We start from the raw sequence: 23,481 nt of genomic DNA, 5'->3' as shown, positions 1-23,481 counted from the left end.
TAATCAATCAACAATCAATCATTAAATCAAATTTAACTAATTTTACAACATTGCTTCCTGATGTATAAATACATTTTGCATTTTTTATATCGTGTGACAAGTACAATGATAGTTTATGCTCAAGGAAGCTCCATATCCAACCAAGAACAGCATGGCTTTGCTTTATATCCGCGGACGTAACCACAAGACTAAGAAAGACTCTTAATTCCAACATGTAGGACGGTTCCCTTTTTTCAATTGCATTTGAATCGAAACCAAAAAACCTTTGGAGGCTACCATTCTACATGAAGGGTTACTTTTCATAGAGACAGAGCACCAAATTTCGACCTAGCACTAGTTTTTAAGCCATTCATAAGATTTTTGCACACTTTGTATAAAAAAAAAACAAAAAAATTGGCACAACACCCTAGGTAGGGCTTTTTCCTCTCCGTTATGCTTTTTTACGACAATTTTCAAAATTTAGTTTGAGTCGTGCCGCATAAGCCCACCACCTCCCACATTCGAGCATTACGTGATTTGTGGACGGTGTCTTAGTGCATCTTCAAAGTTATTTAATAATTATTCTTATTAATAACCATTGATTTAAGATTAATCATTCAAAGGCTTATGATAAAATGTAAGTATGCACTAAATGCCTTGAAGTATGAAACAAACGGGTTATACATTACATAATGATGAAGTTAACAATTGATTTGCAATAAATCTTGTATAAAAATCTTTTGAACTTCGTTTTGGCAAATTAATCACAAATAAAAAACCGTTTTTACTAAAATTTAGATTCAATAAAAATCATGGAAGGGCAGAAATCCCTTTAAAACATTGCTGGACAAAATATTTTTCCAATTTTTTCATAGAGATCTTGATAGGAAATTTATACCAAATGTTCAAACTGATTTTGCCCAAATTTCTTCAAGATTTTTTTTCCGTCTAAGCCATAACGAAGTTCAAAAGATTTTTATATAGGGTTGTTTGTTTGTTTGTTTGTTTGAGTAATATTCATCATTATCTAGCCTTAGTATATAATTCATTGGTTGCATACTTCAAGTCGTTTGGTGCATATTTTCGGGCATTTAATCATCAGTTATTGAATGATAAATCATTAATCAAAGATTAATCATAAATATAATAATTAAATGACTTGAGACACCATAAACACCTGGAAGTATGCAAGAAATGCATAACACTCTTGAATATTTATTGATTCACTCATGATTAAAAAAAATCCAAATCAATTAGCTCTCAAATCAGCAAAGGCATGTAAGGGTTAATCATAATCATTAATCATAATCACCAATCATACTGAGTTGATTCATTAATCAAAATCATTAATCATGTGAAATTTAATCATTAATCATAATCATTGATTATACTTTGGCTTAATAATCAATCACAATCATTAATCATGACTTTTTCATTGATCATAATCATTAATCATGAGAAAATTGAATTTAATCAATATTCACTTAATCAATCATTGCGACCTGTTAATCATTGACGCTCCGGGTCGAACTTTTGCCTCGCTGATTTGAACTTGGGCCAAAAATTGTTTCAAAGCATTTATGCAAAAACTAATATACCTCAATGCATCTTTCTATTTTGACAGAATGAAATTCAGCAGATTTATTGCATTACATTCACATGCCCAAATAGTTATATTTTCCGAAACAATTTGTTCTTGTACAACTGACATTTGTTGGAATACAATCAGATCATTTTCAATCATCTTCATAACAAATTTTCTGATAGTGCTACATTTTTTCAGAATACGTTCAACAACATAATAGTAATCAAAAAAATTATCCCACAAGAATGTTGCAACGAAATATTCTGCATAGGTATGATGGCTAAAGTACGCTTTATCATCAACGATTGTGATGAGGTTAAATTCATCCGAACGAACGAGACTTTGTTTGAAGATAGTTTTACCCTTTTCTATGTATTTAGGATTTTTGAAAACAAAATTTAATTCATCAATATCCAGAAATTCAATGGCCAACATTTGATAATCAACTATGAAACCATCAGTAAGTAGTATAGCTAGGTTTTGAATATCGGTACCGTAGTACATATCCTTTACATGTGCCCGCAAAGCTCTAGTTATGAACGATTCGTAGATATGATCAATATCTGAAAATACTCTCGGTAAATAGCTTTCTTTATCAGTAATGCGTAAAATTCTGAACTTTTCAAAATTTTCTTTGTATGTCACCGCCGCTATTCTGATCATCAATGGAACACTCCCTAAAACGTTGAAGCTTGCATTTAATTGATTAACCAAATACTTTGAAAAGAAATAAAAATCATGATTCACGTACATTCCACAATTCCATGATTTTGCTAGATACTCGATAGAATTTTGTTCGCTAAATGGTTCCAATGAGGTGAATTTTACAGTTATTTTATCTCTCTCAAAAGCCTCATGTAATATATGTTTTACAATCTTCCTAGTGCTAACAATAAGATGCAGGTTTTTGGATTTAAGTAACTTTTTGAACAGGTTGTGTATTTTGTTTCTATTCTTTTTGACGACTTCGTCATATCCGTCGAAAAACATAGTAATGCAATGATTAGATTCCATGTTTAAAATATTGCGTATGAGCTTGATATTTTTATCCGATAATGATGTTTGGAGAATACCTAAGCCTTCATTATTTTTCGAATGAGTTTCATAGCCCTGCAATCTGTTCAAATATAGCAGAAAAACTGTATCAACATTAAGTTTTTGATATTCAAGGGCAACATATTGTAGGAACTTAGTTTTACCCATACCAGGATCAGCAGTCATAATTAAACTCTGATAATGTGTAAAAATTCTCTTCAAGATTCTAGCAAAATGTTTATCTGTCATTTTTACGTCTTTTTTGTTATGATATAACTGTTCAGGATTTCCAGAAGCTGTATCTGTTTTAATATTTTCAACGTTATAATCTGCTTCAACAATCACAAGCCTGCTTATATACGTCTCTCTTGCATCTTTTAACTCCGGGTAAAATTCTTCAATTTTTATTCGTAGCTTGTTATAAAATTTCTCGAGAAAATGCTGATCTAAATAATCCCTCAAATTGTTCGTTTTGATTTTAAGCTGTGCTTCAAAATCGACTTCAAACGCCTTAACAACTGAATGTTCTTGCTCTTCTGTCAATTTACCGAGAACATCAGGACGTAGCCAAATTCTCATCCAAGAACTTAGTTCTCTTATGATAAAGGGACATAAATCACTCGGCTGACGCACTGCTAAGGTTAGTTGATCAAAAAAGTTTCTCACGTCCGATGCCTCCGCAAGCAATGGTAACCCTCTACTTCGACAAGTCTTCCCAACAAACAGCTTCCGCTTTGTTTTTACCACTTTTTTCATATCCTCCAACTCATTACTCAACATGTTGTACAGCTCAGCAAGGCAGATGACGTCATTGTTGTCTCTGGAAATAAGCTGACCACTGGGGTTTGTTGTGAACAAAATATTCAGTAGTGATTTATACTGTTTCAAGTGTTTTGACACAACTCCCTTTTCAAATAGATTTCTGATGCCGTCTTTAAGCTCCTTAAAGTCACTACTGTCAACTGATGGACAATTCGTAATCTGATTATCTGGTTCCACAATGACGAGGTCCGGCGGGCATTGAACAGGATTAATGTTTTTGAAATCCTTATGCAATTGAGCAATGCAATTCAGCGAACAGTTGAATGTTTTTTTAAATCTTATTTTATTATTTCCCGATTTTTCCAATATCTTAGTTAAGTCGTATTCGATCAACTCTTTTGTGATGATTCCATCAATGAAAAGGTCCTTGATAGCTTGCTTCAGGGAATAAAAGTCTTTGTTGGCATTCTTGATGATTGATTGTACCGCTTCTTCAGTCGGTAGAAGTTTTTTGTGAGTAGCACCTTCATGAGAAAATTGAAGACACTTGTCCACATCTCGATTTTCGAACGTCACACAATCCGTTGAATTCTGCAACTTTCCATCAAGTGATTTGTTAGTGAATAGCATAAGCCTAATTTTGCCTTCAAATCTACTTCGGATAGTCATGTAGGATTGAAAATATTTGTACAAACTAAAATCGCCCTTTTCACGGTTCATTTTCGGAAGTAATCCATTCTGATCTATCTTGGATTGCTTGCCATCTGCATGCTTGTAATGTATGAATATCCATTGCTGCGCCTTTTTATCGTGAATCCCTATGTTGTCAAACTTATCCGCTGCAGTGAGTTCGTATGCTAATTGAAAATCCATTCTTGCACGTGTCATCCTGAGCAGCAAAACCTGTGCAAGTTGTTTCTGATGTATTCCGCCATGCGTTCCCGATTTGATAGTGCTTTCATATGACACAGGCGTTTTTATTTCCGGGATTACATTATAGCTTGTGGATGGCATGTCAATACTGTAAAGACAAAAAAAAATAGAAAATATAAAACACAAGAACAAGATCGGTTGATTAAGGTGAAACAGTTTGGAAACAACTTCTCAGATTGCACTATAACTTCATAGGCACAAATCTAGCGAAAAAAGCATCCAACAACCATGCACTTTTAATTTTGATTTTGTGCACTAGCGGAAAGCTTAAAATAAGAAGACTAGAAACGTTTTCCAACTATTTCTCCAGTTTAGTGCCTTTGAAAACGTGAGTAGGGGCACAAGTCGACCATTGTGCCGGCCATCTCTGGATTCTGAGATGTTTCACTCGGGTGTTAAATGCGCCGTTGGGGTAAAACGCGCCACCCTCGATTTGAATGAACGATGGGCTTTGGACCACTGTTTTTCACCCGAGATAATAGAAAATGTATAAAAACGCTTCACCAAGTGTTTCCCTGGCAAAAATCATGGAAATCAAGCAAAAATCAAGAAAAAACGGTTTTGCTGTTTTTTTTTTTGCAATCTGGTGTTATTTTCTAGGTCATTTTAAAATACTTTTTGATAGGAAACATGTTTGTTCATGAGAAAACAGATCTTATAATAATGTACTTCGTAGCTAAAAACACTTTCTTCCTTAGACGGCACGTTTTGCCCCCAGTTACCCTACTGAGTGCAGATTACAAAGTTTCAAAACTCTCAAACTTCACCATTGATGGAACGATTTTGTTGAAACTATCAGCAATAATTACTAATAAGTTACCGTGACTTGAAATTTCCTATTATATATCACTATAAAAAAATTTAGAAGGAAATGTTATAAATCGTCCCTACCTGGGAACTGCGAACTTAATTCACTTTAATTTTCAGGCAAATCTTGAGATATGTTTCTTGTGATGAATTGTGTTTGGCGTATAGTCCCTCAAACTCTCAAGAGCTCCAATGTGTTCAAAAACGCATGACTTTCTCGATTTTTTTTTTTTATATTTCGACTCGATCGGCTCCTAGTTTGTGTAAAAATCTTCGGAAAGTTGATTCCTTCTTTTCATTTAAGATATTTTTGCTTGTTTACGGCGGATAAAACTTTCGATCAAATCCTATTTGTTCGAATCCACGACCATGGTTTTGCTGGCATAAACGAGAATGCAAAACGGATTTCGATCGAAAGAGCATTCGATCGTGAACAAAAATAGGGGTGCAGAGGGACATGGGGTAGAAGACACATATCTAAGAAGATCCCAACTTACATTAGTAGATGAACGACAGTTAATTCAGCTGAAGTATGCTTTAAAGCTATTTGTTCAACTCTTATTCAGCAAAAATGTTTTTGACATTAAAATGCACCTTCCTCCAGCGATCATGACCTTTCTCCTTGTTTAGAGTGCCGCATTTTTACCCGTGTTTTCCGCTGTAAGAAAGGATCCGAGGTAAATGAACTCATCTACCATCACGAAGATATCCCCGTTAATCGTAACGCTGGTTCCTAGGCAAGCCTTGTCGTGTTCGATTCCGCCCACTAGTACTTTGTTTTTGACGCATTTTTGTTGCTTCGCGTTTCAGGGGGGTGTACATTTCTGCCACCATTTCAAATGTTCTTCCGATTATATCCATGTCATCAGTAAAGCAAACAAATTGACTAGACCTTGTGAAAATCGTGCTTCAGCTGTAAAAACTCGGCTCTTCCATGACACCCTCTAGCGTAATGTTTAACAATAGGCAAGCTGCCCATACTCGCATAACAGTCTCATATATACAGGAAATTTCATAAAATATGGGACTGCTCTGCGAGTATGGACAGCAAGCCCATCACCTTGTCTAGTCCCCGACAGGATTCGAACGAACTGGAGTGTTCCCCGAAATCTTCACGCAGTTCTGCACACCGTCCACCAGCGCTCTAATCAGTTAGCTCACAAGACTAGACAATTCTCCCGCTAACTTGAACCTACGTGCCTGTGCTCTCAGCGCCATTCAAGTGTTCGTCGTAATACTTCTTCCACCTTTCGATCATCTCACGTTCTCTTTTCCTCGCGAATGCTGTCAAACATAGAGAGCGCTACATCTACTCAATAGGGGCACTTTGCCCCAAACACAATCAAAATTTAGCTATTTCAAACCAGAGCTGCACAATACTAAAACAATCAATATCAATTGCGAACAATCAATATCACTTTGATCTAGGGACGTTCCGATATCGCAGAGTATCGATATTTGATTCGATACGATTATCGAAACAAAGTATCGATACCACCGATATATTGATTCAAAATATCGATATATCGGAATATCATATGATATATATATTTCATTGGTTCAAAATTCCTATATTACTTAGTGACTTGCCGTTTAGTTTCATAAAATTCGACAAAAAAATCTTTGAATACTCATGATTATTGATTTTTTGACCGACAATTACATAAATATCTTCTGTTAACATACATTCAAGTACAACTTGAATGGAAACTGGTCTGGGTTTTCTTAAAATCTAATTTAAGTCTTGTATTTAAACAAGAAATATATTATGTTTTGAGAAACTATTGTTTTTCACTAAGAGCTTGTAGAGGTCTCTGCAACTCTCGTCAGATCGTTAAATAATTTTTATGTACGCCAGTAGTGTTGTGAAAAGCTCAAATTCTCATAACTCACTTCTGATATTTTTCATGCATGAGTTGTCAACCACGTAACTCAGCAGTCGACAAATCATGGACGAGTTGGCTCATCTGTTTGATTCATTGCCTCGTATTCCCACTATTTTCTCGCACAAAGCCATGGTTTCTTGTTAGTATAGTAGAATTACGTAATTTATAGCGTAAACAACAACATTCACTTTTCAAGGGTTTTTGACGGGTCTTATGACTGAATTATTTTCAATGGCATGAGTGTGATTGAGTGATTTTGCATGAAAATATCAAGCGTGAGATTTACGAAACAGATCTCTAATGAGTTTGCTCTCACGGGTGAGCTTTGAGTGTAAGTCTATCAACACTGATGTACGCAGATTTTGCGTACCAATTAGGCGAGTTTTCTGCTGGATGTAAATAGATATCCGGTCTTTTCATATCCTTTCGCAAGGACATTCCCAACTGCTGACGGATGCGTCAATTACGTCTAAGAGGGATATTTCTCTCAAAAATTTTTCTATGGTAACTGTCGAGAAGGAGGCAACCCTCATACAGCGGTCTAGGACTATACCAGCTACAAATACTTAATGGTTATGCTAGTGCTAATGCTAAAACCCTACAATTGTTTCCTATATTTTAGTTTACGATATATCGGAAGGGAATATCGATATCACCGATATATTGAATAGAAAATATCGATACCAAAATATCGAATATCGAAAGCCAAATATCGATATTCCGATACATCGGAAGCATCGGAACGTCCCTACTTTGATCTGACAATCAACATCAGTGAGGCGAGATCGCACTCTAGATCATAATCACTGCATAATGAGTGATCACGTGGTAATTATCCACGCTCTCAATGTGTTTTGGTTGGTAAATGGCTGGGCATGGCGTACCATTGGTGCCTCGCGTACTTGCAGGAATAAAATAGACCCCTTCGTGTGGTCCATAGTCTCTTGCCCAGCAACTCCTATCCATACCTCTTCATGGTACTGACCGGGGTACGAGTAACCTTGGGGAAGATCGGGTAACCAACCCCGGTGGGAACTCTTGTCGTATGCTGACAGGGAATAGTGGGTTTGCTTTTGCTTCTGCAAACCTGGAGCGTCTGTACTCCATGTTAGGAGCGGCTCACAACAGCGTCTGTTCCCCATGTCAGGGGTGGCTGATCATCGTCTGAGTGCCAAAGAAGGACTTTAAGCTAAACTGCGCACTATGGCCCTCCGAACATTTAGGGGGAATGGTCCTCCAGAAATCTAGGGGGTTGGTGTCAGGCCCTGCAAGCCAGCCGTAAAAAAAATCAAGCAACAAATAATCAACGAGAGAATACGAACCGGAACAATCGGTTAAACCACAGCGACGGAAAGGGACTAGCGATTGGAAGCTCGGTACGTGGAACTGTAAATCTCTCAACTTCATCGGGAGCACACGCATACTTGCCGACTTGCTGAAGGACCGTGGATTCGGCATCGTAGCGATGCAGGAAGTGTGTTGGAAGGGATTGCATCATTGAGGTTTAGAGGTAACCATACCATCTACCAGAGCTGCCGCAACACACACGAGCTGGGAACAGCTTTTATAGTGATGGGTGATATGCAGAGGCGCGTGATCGGGTGGTGGCCCATCAATGAGAGAATGTGCAAGTTAAGGCTCAAAGGCCGGTTCTTCAACTTCAGCATAATAAACGTGCAAAGCTCTCACTCCGGAAGCACTGATGATGTTAAGACGCTTTTTACGCGCAGCTCGAACGCGAGTACGACAGCTGCCCAAGCCATGATGTCAAAAATCATCATAGAAGATCTAATCGCTCGGCCAGGAGGAGGAGTTCAGATCGACGATTGAAAGGTTCAGCGCCCACCGTCTGATGAACGAAAACGGCCTACGACTAATTGATTTCGCCGCCTCCAAGAATATGGTAATTTGTAGCACCTACTTTTAGCACAGACTCGCATACCTGGAGATCACCACAGCAGACAGAATCACAAATCGACCACGTTCTGTTTGATGGACTCAAGAAACACGCAAGTCCTATCAGAATCTCAACGCATCCCGCAACGGCTTCGTGCCGCGAGCCGAGATGTACAGGGATAAGGATGGGAGCATTTTGACGGACGAGCGTGAGGTGATCGAAAGGTGGAAGCAGCACTTCGACGAACATCTGAATGGTGCTGAGAGCACAGGCAATGAAGGTCAGGACAACGGAGGAAATGCCTTCGTCGGTACTGCGGGCGATGGAAACCAACCAGCTCCCACTTTGAAGGAGGTTAAGGATGCCATTCACCAGCTCAAGAACAAAAAAGATGCTGTTAAGGATGGTATCGGAGCTGAACTCATAAACATGGGCGCGGAGAAGCTCTAATTTGTCTGCACCGGCTGGGAAACAGAACAGCTACCGGAGGAATAAAAGGAAGTGGTGATATGCCCCACCTACAAGAAAGGCGATAAGTTAGATTGTGAGAACTTCCGAGCGATCACCATTCTAAATGCGGTCCTCAAAGTATCATCCCAGATCATCTTCCGTCGTCTGTCACCTATAGTAAACGAGTTCGTGGAAGGTATCAAGCAGGCTTCGTTGACGGCCGATCGACAACGGACCAGATCTTTACTGTACGGCAAATCCTCCAAAAATGTCGTGAATACCAGCTGCCAACGTATCACCTTTCCTCGATTTCAAGGCGGCATAGATAGTATCGATCGCGTAGAGCTATGGAAGATCATGGACGAGAACAGCTTTCCCTGGAAGCTCACGAGACTGATAGGAGCGACGATGGAAGTTGTTCAATATTGCGCTAGAAGGTGTTATGCGGAGAGCCGGGCTCAACAGCCGGGGAACGATTTTTACGAGATCCAGTCAATTTGTTTGCTTCGTGGATGATATGGACATTGTCGGCCGAACATTTGAAAAGGAGGCAGATCGTACACCCGCCTGAAACGCAAGGCAGTAAAAGTTGGACTGGTGGTGAATGCGACCAAGACAAAGTACATGGTAGCTGGTGGGGCCGAGCGCGACGGGGCTGATGGTTATGATGACTTTTATTATAGTTCTTCATTGATATCTTCCAAAATGGGGAAGGTATTTGAAATGTTTGAATGTTTCAAATTGTATATTGTGCTGTTGTGGAGTTTGTTTTTCAAATAAATTAAATATCTGCTCTGACGACATCCTGATGCTATAGACAATCTGTTTAAAATATATCCACAATAGTAATAGTAATAAATGAATATAGTGAAAACTTTAATATACAACATTGTATAATCTTCAATTATATCCTAAAAATAAAAGTGGAACGTTATGTATGAGTCATGATTCGGTCTTGAACTGTGTTAAGGGATAAACATATTTTTCACTGTTGCTTTTATCCAGTATTCCAGGTTTGTGTGTTAATAATGTTAATTAACCTGAAAATTTAAAACTAAGTGTAAAATTCACTTGAACATTATATTGAAGACTTCACACCGACAGAAATAGGATCGGATATACCTGAAAATCAAACAAGCGCTGCAAAAAACTGTAAAGTTTGCTCCGACATTTTGGTGGTATGAAAAGCTTTGAAAACTGTTGAAGTAATTCCTCTGTAATTGGCGCACTCCAGTTTGTGCCCTTTCTTGTAGATAGGGCGGATGAGGCCATCCAACCAGCCGGTGGGCAATTCTTCGTCCTCCCATACCTTCAGAAGTATTCGGTGGATCGACTGGTAAAGCTGCTCGCTTCCGTGCTTGAGAAGCTCGACCGGGATCTCGTCCTTCCAAGCAGCCTTACAGTTCTTCAGCTCGCTGATAGCCTTTTCAACCTCTCCTATGGTCGGTGGGTCCACAGCTTGATCGTCATCATCTATGTTTATCCTGTTCCTCGCTACATTTCCATTTTCACCGTTCAACAATTGCTGAAAGTGCTCCTTCCACCTGGCAGCCACCGCCATTTTATCGGTCAGCAAATTCCCTTCTCGATCATTGCACATGGTGGGCACAGGTACGGTATTGTGCCGCACACCATTGACCGTTGCATACAATCTCCACATATCATTCGGGTTCATGATTTCTTGAGCTTCAGCAACCACACTTTCTTCGTGCTGCCTTTTCTTTCTGCGTTCACTTTGAATGTAGATGTATGAGTTACCAATTCACAGCTCCGCCTAAAATTTTCCTATGACTTTTGGTATATAAGCGCATGTTACTGCCAAATATCAGAATATTTGATCTACAAAAAAAAAACTCCATGACAACGAGTATAAACCTGCTGAAAATGCGTTAGTTCCCCTTTAATGATCAAGATTCCTCCTTCGAACTTGCAGAACTACAATTTAAACAAAAGTAATTGTATCATTTACCATCGAAGCTGGACTTCAATTCATACATTGCCATAAATTATAAAATCTTTTTAACCTGTGAGGCTTGTGGAATTTGAATACCTAGTTGAAAAGATTTAGAAAAAAAACTGGGGTGGGTAATGTCTATTACATTACCGCGGGGTTGACGTAGAACTACGATGATTAATAATTTGATTTGTCAAGTGTATGAATTTGTAAGTGTACTAGTTTTGTGTTGTTATTGATCGGGTGAAGTTTTCAGAAGTATACTCTTTTTGGACTCATTTTGGTAGTCCTGAAAAGAACCATTTGTCGTTCTGTGGTTCCGAGAACCATTGTTTGGTGTTCCAGGAATAATGCTAGATGATTGAATTTGTTTGATTGGTCGTTGCTTGCTTGTGTTGCTTGGTTGGGTGATCGGTTTCTGGCTTCAGCTGTAGTTCGCCAAACTCCTCCAGTAGATTAGATGTTTGATAGCTCGGGTGCTTCGATCGTTATAATCGATAGAATCGGTCCAGTGCTTTGGTCTGTAGCAATATCCATTGCATGAGCATTTAGGCTTGATACTCATCAATATGCAGGCTTGGCCGATATGATCCAGTATTTCACGCAGTTCGTCTCAAAGCGTCACTAATCGATGATTGCCTAAGCGCTGCAGCTCATTCCTCAAGTCAACCCTCTTGGGAGAATTGCTGCCTTTGGCGTGATGGAACTTAGAAAGTAAGAGGTTGTTTCCGAGATACGACCGCCAAAGTGACGTTGGATAACATTAGCATCTTCTATTTCCTGGCTTGAGACCGTCACGAACTTATGAAAGATTTCTGAGAGAACAGCACCAATTTTCGACCCAACACTAACTTTCGACCGATTTTCGATACGGTTTTGGCCTACTTTGTATGAAAATCCGAAAATTGGCAAAGAATTCTTGTAGGTCGAAAATAAGTGCTCTTCTAATCAATTTTCACACTATTTGTTGCATGCCATTGTTGACCTATTATGAACATTTTGTGTTATTATTTGGTTGGTTCGATTAACTCTTCAACCGGTCGATGGAAGAAGAAGCATGAGCGATAACGTTTGCTCAACAAACAAATATTGCGCTTGAAGGTCCACGCATGATCCACTAAGATTGATTGCTTAAGTGGGTTCCGAAGCCTTTCGATACTCGTCGTATCCGTGGCGAACGTGCTGAAATTGCATTGAAGCACAATTTCAAACAACTGCCCTTTTCAGGGCCACAATTGATTAAATAATTAATTTAGTTATCAATTATAGTTTCGGATGATTAGTTTTCAACGGAGATAAATGGCAAACAAAGTTTAACATAGGTTCCCGTCGTTGGGGTCGGGCGGCGGTAGCATTTTCGCAGTCTTTTCTGTGTGCGTATTTCCATTCGATCGACAATGTCTTACCAAATCGAAACGTCAACAAAGCTGTTGCTTATTAGTTTTAGCTCTGTGTTCGACGAGTTGATACTGATCGCTCTAGTATCATTTAGGTAGCGACGGCGACAACGGCATTATGCGATCATCTCTAAATGCGAAACAAACCGGGAGGGATTCTTCATTCAAGTGCCGTTCGCAATTTATCCGACTCATGCACACACTGTCGAGGATCGCCTCGCGCCCGCACAATGGGAAATTTATTTCCCATTTATGGTTGCGTGCAAATGACTGACCAAAATCTGAATCAATCACATCCAATCATCAAAATGTCGCTCTTCACGGTGGAAAATTCTCACAACTCTTTTAAAATGAAATTGTCGTCCTGAAAAGGACGGTTGGTGGTAGTCACCGTCGATCAAACTGGGTTTTCATTCCCTTGTTAGACAGAAACACACCAAAAGATCACCGAAAACGATTAAATTAAAATGCGGTCGGTAATTTTGTGCTTTCTTGTCCGTCCTTGTATTCGATGGTTTGCTCACTCCTCCGACGGTAATTATCAAGGTTTCTGGACGCATTCTCCACGAATTCGATGGGCTAGCTGGATGCCAAGGGCCATGATGAGCAATTACACGGAACCCGCAGCTTTTAGCTTGGGAATAAACAGCAGCAGCAGCGATGAACGTGTAAATTTTATTCCGATATGAGTCCTTCTCCGGTTGCTGGTCAACGATTGACTGATGCGCGCGTGAAGTCGAGTTTGGTTGGCTTCGACTGAACACGAGATAATAAAGAGAAGTAAGAAGAAGACCGAAAGGGGTGTTTCCTTTTGAATGACGAAAGTGGCTAAGATATCGCGCAATGATGTCTGTGTCAGGAATATACAAGAAAAATGTGCTTTTCTATGAAAAATAAGACATGCTTCGATATTTCCCAATATTTCAAAAGTTTAGTCATGATAATCAATAGTTTTCATTGTTGGAGTAGATTCGAAAGATATCCAATCGATTGGTGCTCTGTCCCAGTGAGGACATTAATGCCAAGAAGAAGAAGAATAAGAAGATGTGAATAACAGGGTAGCGGATCACAGGGATTAAGTTGAAATCTGGAAACGTAGCTCAATCTTGAAATCTTGAGCGATTTCACAAACCAGATTCTGGATTAACGGCTCAGCAGGCTTCTAGCAGCGAGGTACTTCTCGCAAAGCAAGTTCGGAGGAGCTCTTACCAGCTCGAAAGCGGAAATGGAATGAAACTGAATCCAACGAAGGCAGCATATTATATAACCTTGGAATAGCAGATGATGCTCATCCCTTTTGTGCTCTTCGCTTTCTGATCGACCAATCTGGGAAATGGGTATGTGCTAATAATGTGTTGGGCTTGGAATTACTTAAAAATTGTGGAGAATACTAATACGTGAGAAATTGGTCGAACATGAATTGTTGGAATGATTGGCATTCCCTAAATATTCAATACGGGCTATTGATAATCAATAGTTTTCTTTATTATGACGGTAAATTTTTGATCCATGGGTGCCAAAATTATTACAATTGTTCAATGAGAATGTCTTTTCAAAAGCATTCTTAATATGTCGCAATTTTGTTACATGGGATAATTTTCCTAATTAAAGTGTTCCCATAAAATATGGAACAAAAAAGGCGCTGTTGGAAAAGCCACTCTATTTTACAATCGTTGAGCACTCACCCCGACGGCACTGCAGCAGCGTCCGCGAGTACAATCTCAAATGGTTGAGTCATAAATTATTCATGACAAATGAAATTTTGTATGAAGCCGTGAAATTGATTTAGGAATATTAGAAGTTATAAATAAAGTCGTAAATATTTCTCTTTTAACTCTTTTCCACAAATTTGATGGCTCTGAAAAGAACCGATGGCTTTGTTAGCTTCGATGTTGTTACGGATAAATAACACTTCTCGGACCAGCAAAACTCAGGGGGCTTCTGGTATTTGCTTCTAACGGGATTGCTTCTTGACCACCAATGATGATTTCATCACGAGTCGAAATTTTGAAGCGCGGGTCAACAGCTCTCGGCCGATGAAATTTGCGGCGGCGATGACGATGGCTGGGTGAACGCAAACAAGCGGTGAAGCACAAAGCGAGAATGACTCGCCCGACCGTGTTCACAGTTCGACCGCAAATTCACCTGTGGACTGCTTCCTCTTCTTCTTCTAGGCGGCGACAGCGGTGATGGCTTTGGCTTCGGACTTCGAACTTCGGACATCTTCTCTCGCTCGCTTGACAGTTTGATTTGAGCGAAACAAGACAAACGGGGGCGTCCTTCGCTATAGATGTCTGTGCCTGAGAAGCACGCCCGGTCAGAGCAAGCCGATCTGTCGCCTGCTGAGATGCGAGCCAATCGGAGAGTGAAAAGCAAATGACGTCAAATTTTCTCTAGCCACCCCTATTTATAGATTTGCTTGAAATCAACGTTCTATTTTAAAACAGTTATTAAACTATTTCGACAGGTATGTGGGATTCAGTAAGTAAACGACATGAAGCTTTGATGTCTTATCTTTCGATTGAGGTGCTAATCAAGGAATTTCGTTAGGCCAGCGAAAAGTTATAAACGTTAAAAATATTTCATGCCAGCGTAACGCTCTTGGTTTTGAAATTCCAATTTCACTCCTGTATAGAGAAGAAAGACGTACTTCTACGTCAAAAGTAAAACATTCAATATTATAAATAATTCTTTACAAATAAGGTTCGATAAAATGCAGGATAATTTTTCCATTTGTCACATAATTTTGAATATATATTAGAGTGGTTCAAAAAATCGTTTTTGCTCTACACTGCTCATTCGGTTCATGATCAAGTTCTGAGTGTCCTCCCAAAGTTTGAGCTTATTTGGATGAAAACTGAGACTGCACAAGCCTTTTAAAGTTTATATGGGAATAACTATGGGAAAAGCAATCAATTCATTCAATCGGTCATAGTGTTTGCCCATGTGCTCTTGGGGATTAGAACTATGTTGATACCGTGAGATACAATGATTAGCTACCACTTCGCCGATGACCGTTTTTAAATCGGACGCCCCAGATTTTTGAATGAGTTGTAAAACTTTGGATATTATTATTGGACTGTTCTGCAGGCATCACTGGATATATGCAGTAAAACATAGTAGCCATGATTTGTGCGTGCTATCTTTCGGGCCAGGTGCAGCAATGTTGCCTGTTCAGAAGTTAAATGAGCACTGCTGAAGAATTTGTGACTGGATATAAATCAATAACTAATTACTGAGGCGTCTGTATTGAAAACGGTCTTCGGCAAAGTTATAGCTGATGAATGTATCTCACAGTATCAACGTACCCGACTAAAGCATATAACAAATATCAGACAAAATTGTATCAGTATATGATTTAAATATCTTATTATGATATAGTTTTGTTAGACACTGTCATCCACAGAAAATATTAAAACAAAAATATATCATAATATGTTATATTTATTTTGAACATGTTTCCATTTGTTTATTTTTAACAGTTTTATAATTAAATTCAGTGCATTTCAATATGTTATAATATTTGGAAATTTGCTTTTTTTCTAGACTTACGATTGTTTGGTTTTAAGTTTTTCCATCCATTTCATTTCAATCCTCTTCTTTATTGTTTCAACATTTACACAAAATATTAATCTATATTGTTGTTAATCATATCATGTTTTTTTTTGTAAATATTAACTTATGATAAACATGAGTTTTCATTTGGGGAGAATAAAAGAAAAATCTCTTGCATTTGGTAACAAAATGTTATGATCATCATTTAATAATTGAATAATTGCAAGTGATTAAGCATTAACTTGTTGCTACACAATTTCAATATTAAATTGCTTGTTCTATAACAAGACATACATTTTTTCTGTTTATTGGGCGGAATATCATGTCTTATTAGAATTTTCTTATAATTGATCAAAAACTCGTAACTAAATGAGTCACCCCGTACACTATTATAATTTTGATACATTGTATCAAAAATTATAACAGAGTTTAATATGTTTTTGAAAGATTTGAAACGCATTTAATTATATTTATTATACAATTCATATTTTTTATTATAACTTTAGTTATTTTAACAACATCCTGCATCAAAATTGTATCAACCTATATTCGATAAAATCTTTATATAATAATATCATAAGGTGATATAATTTTGTTATGTACCCATAGTCGGGTAGTTCTAATCCCCAAGAGCACATGATCAAACACTATGACCGATTGAATGATTTGCTTGCTTTTCCCATAGTTATTCCCATATAAACTTTAATGGGCTTGTGCAGTCACAGTTTTCATCCAAATAAGCTCAAATTTTGGGAGGATACTCAAAATTTGATCTAGAATCGAATGAGTGGTAAGAAGCAAAAACGATTTTTTGAACCACTCTAATATATATGTTATATCGAAGCAAAGAATATTTCCATTAATTGATCCAAAAAATAATAACGTGCGTTAGTTGCAAAAAATATATTGAATATTTATTAGGACCTCATAGTTTCAATTGATATCAATATTAAGATCAATATTAAAATATAGGAAGGTTTGAGCACAATTTTCAATTCTTATACATTTAAAATTTATATTATGAATTGAATTTCAATACTGTAACGTTATATACACTACCCGCCATAAGTATGGAATCGCATCATCTAGTATTGCAACACCTCAATTGAATATTGCAGCACCCCCCCCAAAAAGTTTAGCATCACCCGTAAGCTATTACACTAATGACGCAATATCTTGGAAACCTTACTTTCTAGAAAGCTGCGGTCTTCAGCAAAGTTGTTCAGAAGCCTTACGGCGTTCATCAGCTGACATTTTTAATGCGCCATTTTGCCGCTACGTGGCGCTAGTGTGCATGTAATTTGGTCATATTTTAGACGGCTCTAGCTCATGAACCTGATTACTTAGATTGTTCGTGTCTTCAGCAAAGTTGTTCAGAAGCTTAAAAGAAATCTGAGGCAGCACTGATTGGTTAGCAATTTTGCCGCTACGTGGAGCTAGTGTACATTTCATTTGGTCATATTCTAGCAGGATCTAGCTCATGAACCTGACCACTTAGAATGTTCGTGTCTTCAGCAAAGTTGTTCAGAAGCTTAAAAGCAATGTGAGGCAGCACTGATTGGTCAGCAATTTTGCCGCTATGTGGTGCTAGCGTACAGCTGAGAGAGGAGACAGCTCACTGACAGTTGGCAAGTTTCTTGCCTTCTTAGACTTCTTTCTTTAGTACTTGGGTTGTGCACAACGGTCTAATGATCTTATTTTGGTCAAAATCATTCACTCATTGTTGTTCACTGTGAAAAAGGTATGAATAAAAAAAACAATAGCAGTTTGCCAACACACGACTATATTTTAGTATTTAACATTTTAAAATGTGCAGTCATCGAAAAACACCTAAAAGTTTAATTACCTTTACCTAAATTCTGAAGGTATTTTACGCTTTGCTCTTCAAATGTGTGGTTTTCCAGTGTCAGTTTATGACAGGTTCCCTTGTCTTTTGGGAACTCGCAATCTAAGCCATCTGTCTCCTCTCTCTCAGATGTGCAGGTAGATTTGGTTATATTTTTGCGGGCTGTAGCACATGATCTTGACCACCTAGAATGTTCGTATCTTCAGCAAATATTTAGAAGAAGGCATTTTCTACGAACCTGTTAACTTAGACAAAATTCAAAACATTGTGGAATATAATACAGTGAGGACCCGATTTTGTCAGCCCCTCGATGAATTTTAGGCTGACAAAATGGGGAGCCTGACAAAATCGGGTCATTTTATTATGTTCCTGTTTTTCAAATTTCGACGTGTTAATGATTGCTTGTGAACCGCGTCAAGAACTTGCATGGACTTTTAAGAGTTCATTAAAAAATTACGTTACGCAAAATTTGTCAATTTTAGACCCCCTTTCACCTCCACGTAACAACTTTTGTATAGAAAATTTTAAATTTTTCTTCGAACCGTAACACTATGTAAGACCCCCTCCCTCCCCTGTTGCGTTACGTAATATTTGAACGGTCCCTAAGGGGTCGATGACCATTGGCGTAGCCAGGTTTTTTCATCAGGGGGGGGGGCTTGAGAAGATCGATTCTTAACATTTCATTCACGATTTTCACGACAAAACGATCATTATACATTACACTATTTTTGCATGAAACATAAAACTATATAAGATACCCATCGTATTTTTTTCATAGTAAGCTAAGTAAAGTCCTAAACGCGTCTTATTTTAATGTTGAGTGACGGGTCTATTTAAAGTCTTGCAGATTTACCTATTGGAAAAATTTCAAAGATTCGATTCGTTGTGGTCCCTCTGATCGCCAGTTTTGATTTGTCCAGTAAAACAAATGAAATCAACCTGAGTTCCTAGTTATATATGATCGATGAATTATCTAAAAATTTCTCACAGAACACAGAAATTCCTAAAGAGGTTCATTAATAAATCCTCTTGATTTAGAAAATCCTTCGAAATAGCATAAATAATTGCCTCGAAGCTCTTCTTGGAATTCATTTTAGTATAATTCAAAGAGTTCCATACGGAATTTTCACATAATTTTTCCTAAACATTGTTTTAAAACTCAATGTTTGGAAATGGAATGTGTGTGAAAATATTTCTTACTGTATGAAAACCAAGAAATTTTCTTTAGTTTTCATGGATTTTTTTTTTGCTGGGTTTTTAGCGCAGAAGTATTCATAAATTACATCACATGAAGTTGTGAATAAATCTAATAAATTATTCCTATACCTAAGGGATGATTTAATGCTTCAAAATGATTTTGGTGAAATTCCTAGTCAAGTTCCTGAAAATGTCGTAAGCAAATTTTGAAGTTTATCTCGAGACATACTGAAGATAAAAATGGAATGAATTCAACAAGGACTAAAAGAAGATAATTATTGAAGTAATTACTTGAAAAATAAAAATATTCTATTAGAATTTTGAGTGAAGTTTGTGGTCGAGTTCAAGTTCAAGCAAAAATCAATTCAATTTAGACGCAAAACCCTTTCGGTGTACCCAGTATGTTTCTGGAACAATTTATGAAATTATTGTTAAGAAATTTTTGAAAGAAAAGTTTCAACAGGAATCCATAGATTAATTTTTGAAATAGTATTGAGAGAAATTCTCGGAGGAATTCATGAATGAACCTACACACATGTTTTTTTGTCATAAACTCGGCTGTATGAATCCCGTTTTTTTTTTAATTTTACGAATGATTTAACTAGCGAGTTGCCAAGTTGCTAAGTAACGAAACACAGTTTTATGATACTTGAGATCGTTGTACATAACTCGTTAAATATTTGGCATATTAAATTGAGTTTTTATGGAAGAATTTGGAAGAATTTTTAGAATCACCTCTAGAAAACACCTTAAAATTTTGTTGAGGAATTCTGGAGAAATTCGAGGTACAGCCAGGAACGATATATAGAATAATTTCAGGAATAATTGGAGAAACACGTTGGAGAAATATCTGGAGGATTATAAATGATATCTCGAGTGGAATTCCTGTGGGAAATACGAGGAGTCCAATTACTCCAATGATAATATTCTGCTGAAGACACGAACATTCTAAGTGGTCAGGTTCATGAGCTAGAGCCGTCTAAAATATGACCAATTTACATGCACACTAGCGCCACGTAGGGCAAAATTGCTAACCAATCAGTGCTGCCTCAGATTGCTTTTAAGCTTCTGAACAACTTTGCTGAATACACGAACATTCTAAGTGGTCAGGTTCATGAGCTAGAGCCGTCTAAAATATGACCAATTTACATGTACACTAGCGCCACGTAGCGGCAAAATTGCTAACCAATCAGTGCTGCCTCACATTGCTTTTAAGCTTCTAACCAACTTTGCTGAAAACACGAACATTCTAAGTTGTCAGGTTCATAAGCTACAGCCTGCTAGAATATGATCAAATGACATGCACACTAGCGCCACGTATCGGCAAAATTGTTAACCAATCAGTGCTGTCTCCGATTGCTTTTAAGCTTCTGACCAACTTTGCTGAAGACACGAACATTCTAAGTGGTCAGGTTCATGAGCTAGAGCCGTCTAAAATATGACCAATTTACATGCACACTAGCGCCACGTAGCGGCAAAATTGCTAACCAATCAGTGCTGCCTCAGATTGCTTTTAAGCTTCTGAACAACTTTGCTGAATACACGAACATTCTAAGTGGTCAGGTTCATGAGCTAGAGCCGTCTAAAATATGACCAATTTACATGTACACTAGCGCCACGTAGCGGCAAAATTGCTAACCAATCAGTGCTGCCTCACATTGCTTTTAAGCTTCTAACCAACTTTGCTGAAAACACGAACATTCTAAGTTGTCAGGTTCATAAGCTACAGCCTGCTAGAATATGATCAAATGACATGCACACTAGCGCCACGTAGGGCAAAATTGCTAACCAATCAGTGCTGCCTCAGATTGCTTTTAAGCTTCTGAACAACTTTGCTGAATACACGAACATTCTAAGTGGTCAGGTTCATGAGCTAGAGCCGTCTAAAATATGACCAATTTACATGTACACTAGCGCCACGTAGCGGCAAAATTGCTAACCAATCAGTGCTGCCTCACATTGCTTTTAAGCTTCTAACCAACTTTGCTGAAAACACGAACATTCTAAGTTGTCAGGTTCATAAGCTACAGCCTGCTAGAATATGATCAAATGACATGCACACTAGCGCCACGTATCGGCAAAATTGTTAACCAATCAGTGCTGTCTCCGATTGCTTTTAAGCTTCTGACCAACTTTGCTGAAGACACGAACATTCTAGGTGGTCAGGTTCATGAGCTAGAGCCGTCTAAAATATGACCAATTTACATGCACCTAGCGCCACGTAGCGGCAAAATTGCTAACCAATCAGTGCTGTTTCACATTGCTTTTAAGCTTCTGAGTCAGGTAAGTGGCCAGGTTCATGAGCTAGAGCCGTCTAAAATATGACCAAATTACATGCACACTAGCGCCACGTAGCGGCAAAATTGCTAATCAATCAGTGCTGCCTCAGATTGCTATTAAGCTTCTGAACAACTTTGCTGAAGACACGAACATTCTAAGTGGCCAGGTTCATGAGCTAGAGCCTGCTAGAATATGATCAAATGACATGCACACTAGCGCCATGTATCGGCAAAATTGCTAACCAATCAGTGCTGTCTCCGATTGCTTTTAAGCTTCTGACCAACTTTGCTGAAGACACGAACATTCTAAGTGGTCAGGTTCATGAGCTAGAGCCGTCTAAAATATGACCAATTTACATGCACACTAGCGCCACGTAGCGGCAAAATTGCTAACCAATCAGTGCTGCCTCAGATTGCTTTTAAGCTTCTGAACAACTTTGCTGAATACACGAACATTCTAAGTGGTCAGGTTCATGAGCTAGAGCCGTCTAAAATATGACCAATTTACATGTACACTAGCGCCACGTAGCGGCAAAATTGCTAACCAATCAGTGCTGCCTCACATTGCTTTTAAGCTTCTAACCAACTTTGCTGAAAACACGAACATTCTAAGTTGTCAGGTTCATAAGCTACAGCCTGCTAGAATATGATCAAATGACATGCACACTAGCGCCACGTATCGGCAAAATTGTTAACCAATCAGTGCTGTCTCCGATTGCTTTTAAGCTTCTGACCAACTTTGCTGAAGACACGAACATTCTATGTGGCCAGGTTCATGAGCTAGAGCCGTCTAAAATATGACCAATTTACATGCACACTAGCGCCACGTAGCGGCAAAATGGCGCATTAAAAATGTCAGCTGATGAACGCCGTAAGGCTTCTGAACAACTTTGCTGAAGACCGCAGCTTTCTAGAAAGTAAGGTTTCCAAGATATTGCGTCATTAGTGTAATAGCTTACGGGTGATGCTAAACTTTTTGGGGTGCTGCAATATTCAATTGAGGTGTTGCAATACTAGATGATGCGATTCCATACTTATGGCGGGTAGTGTAGATGTGGAAGTCATATACACAAAATTACGTGTCTGTCTATTTACATTTATGCGCTGGTCAGCCCTCTATCGATTCACTTCGACAGACTTGTTGGAAACTTTTTGGCTGGTCAGCCCTCTATCGATTCACTTCGACAGACTTGTTGGAAACTTTTTGGAACTGTTACAACGCTTCGAAAATCTCTTGTCAGTGTCACTTTTGTCGGCAGCTTTCTCTTAAGAACTGCAGGCAAACCTCTTTGGCAGCTCCAAATCAGCCGCATTTTGAAGCGCATTTATTTCTATTAATGATTTCTCTGGTGAAAGTCAAAACTGAAAAAGCAGTTTTCTCTTTTCAAATAGACAAATCGAAGAAAATAAAAACACACAGCTCTTTTATTTGCCAAGTAAAACAACTTACTTTCTTATTTTTTTTTTCAGTTTGTTGGTTCAATATGAGTGAAATGCTTTTTCAGTTTAGACTTTTCAACCATTTTTACTTGGAAATTAAGTTACATACCTTTCGTAACGTACTTTTCAACTTCTTATTGTCGCACTGTTGTTTAAATCACCAGTATAAAAACCTTGCTTTTCGTACAAAGTGTCAGTGTGGTTTTTCTGAATTGACTACGATTGAAAACACACCTTATCTACCATACCATACGCGAGCAATCTTATCAAGTTTCATTCCCGGAATCATTCGTGATATAGGTGATACAGACAAAATGAATACAATTCAAGAAAATATAGCGTTGAAATTGTAGCTTAGTTGTCTATTCGCACCTCTTAAACTTTTCCCTTGCCGATAATTTAACTATTTGAAAAACGAAAATTTGGAAATGATATCGATTACAGGCGCACAGCATTGGGCGATACTGACATTCCCGAGT

At 38.2% G+C, this 23,481-nt stretch overlaps 1 protein-coding gene across 1 annotated transcript; it reads right to left on the bottom strand.

Annotated features, from left to right (window-relative positions):
* Positions 1-1,413: 1,413 nt before the first annotated feature.
* Positions 1,414-23,196, bottom strand: LOC110676958. The gene is made up of 2 exons (XM_021847036.1): positions 23,112-23,196; positions 1,414-4,382 (listed from the first exon to the last, which is right to left on the bottom strand). The coding sequence occupies exon 2, from the start codon at positions 4,373-4,375 to the stop codon at positions 1,592-1,594; it is 2,784 nt and encodes a 927-aa protein (XP_021702728.1). The 5' UTR covers positions 4,376-4,382; positions 23,112-23,196; the 3' UTR covers positions 1,414-1,591.
* Between the last annotated feature and the right edge of the window lie 285 nt (positions 23,197-23,481).

Source organism: Aedes aegypti, chromosome 1 (assembly GCF_002204515.2).
Source record: "Aedes aegypti strain LVP_AGWG chromosome 1, AaegL5.0 Primary Assembly, whole genome shotgun sequence".
Taxonomy (NCBI): Eukaryota; Metazoa; Arthropoda; class Insecta; order Diptera; family Culicidae; genus Aedes; species Aedes aegypti.
This window is presented reverse-complemented; position numbering and strand designations above follow the sequence as displayed.

Coding starts and splice junctions, on each gene's coding strand:
- LOC110676958 (XM_021847036.1), bottom strand. CDS start 4,375: ATGCCATCCACAAGCTATAATGTAATCCCGGAAATAAAAACGCCTGTG.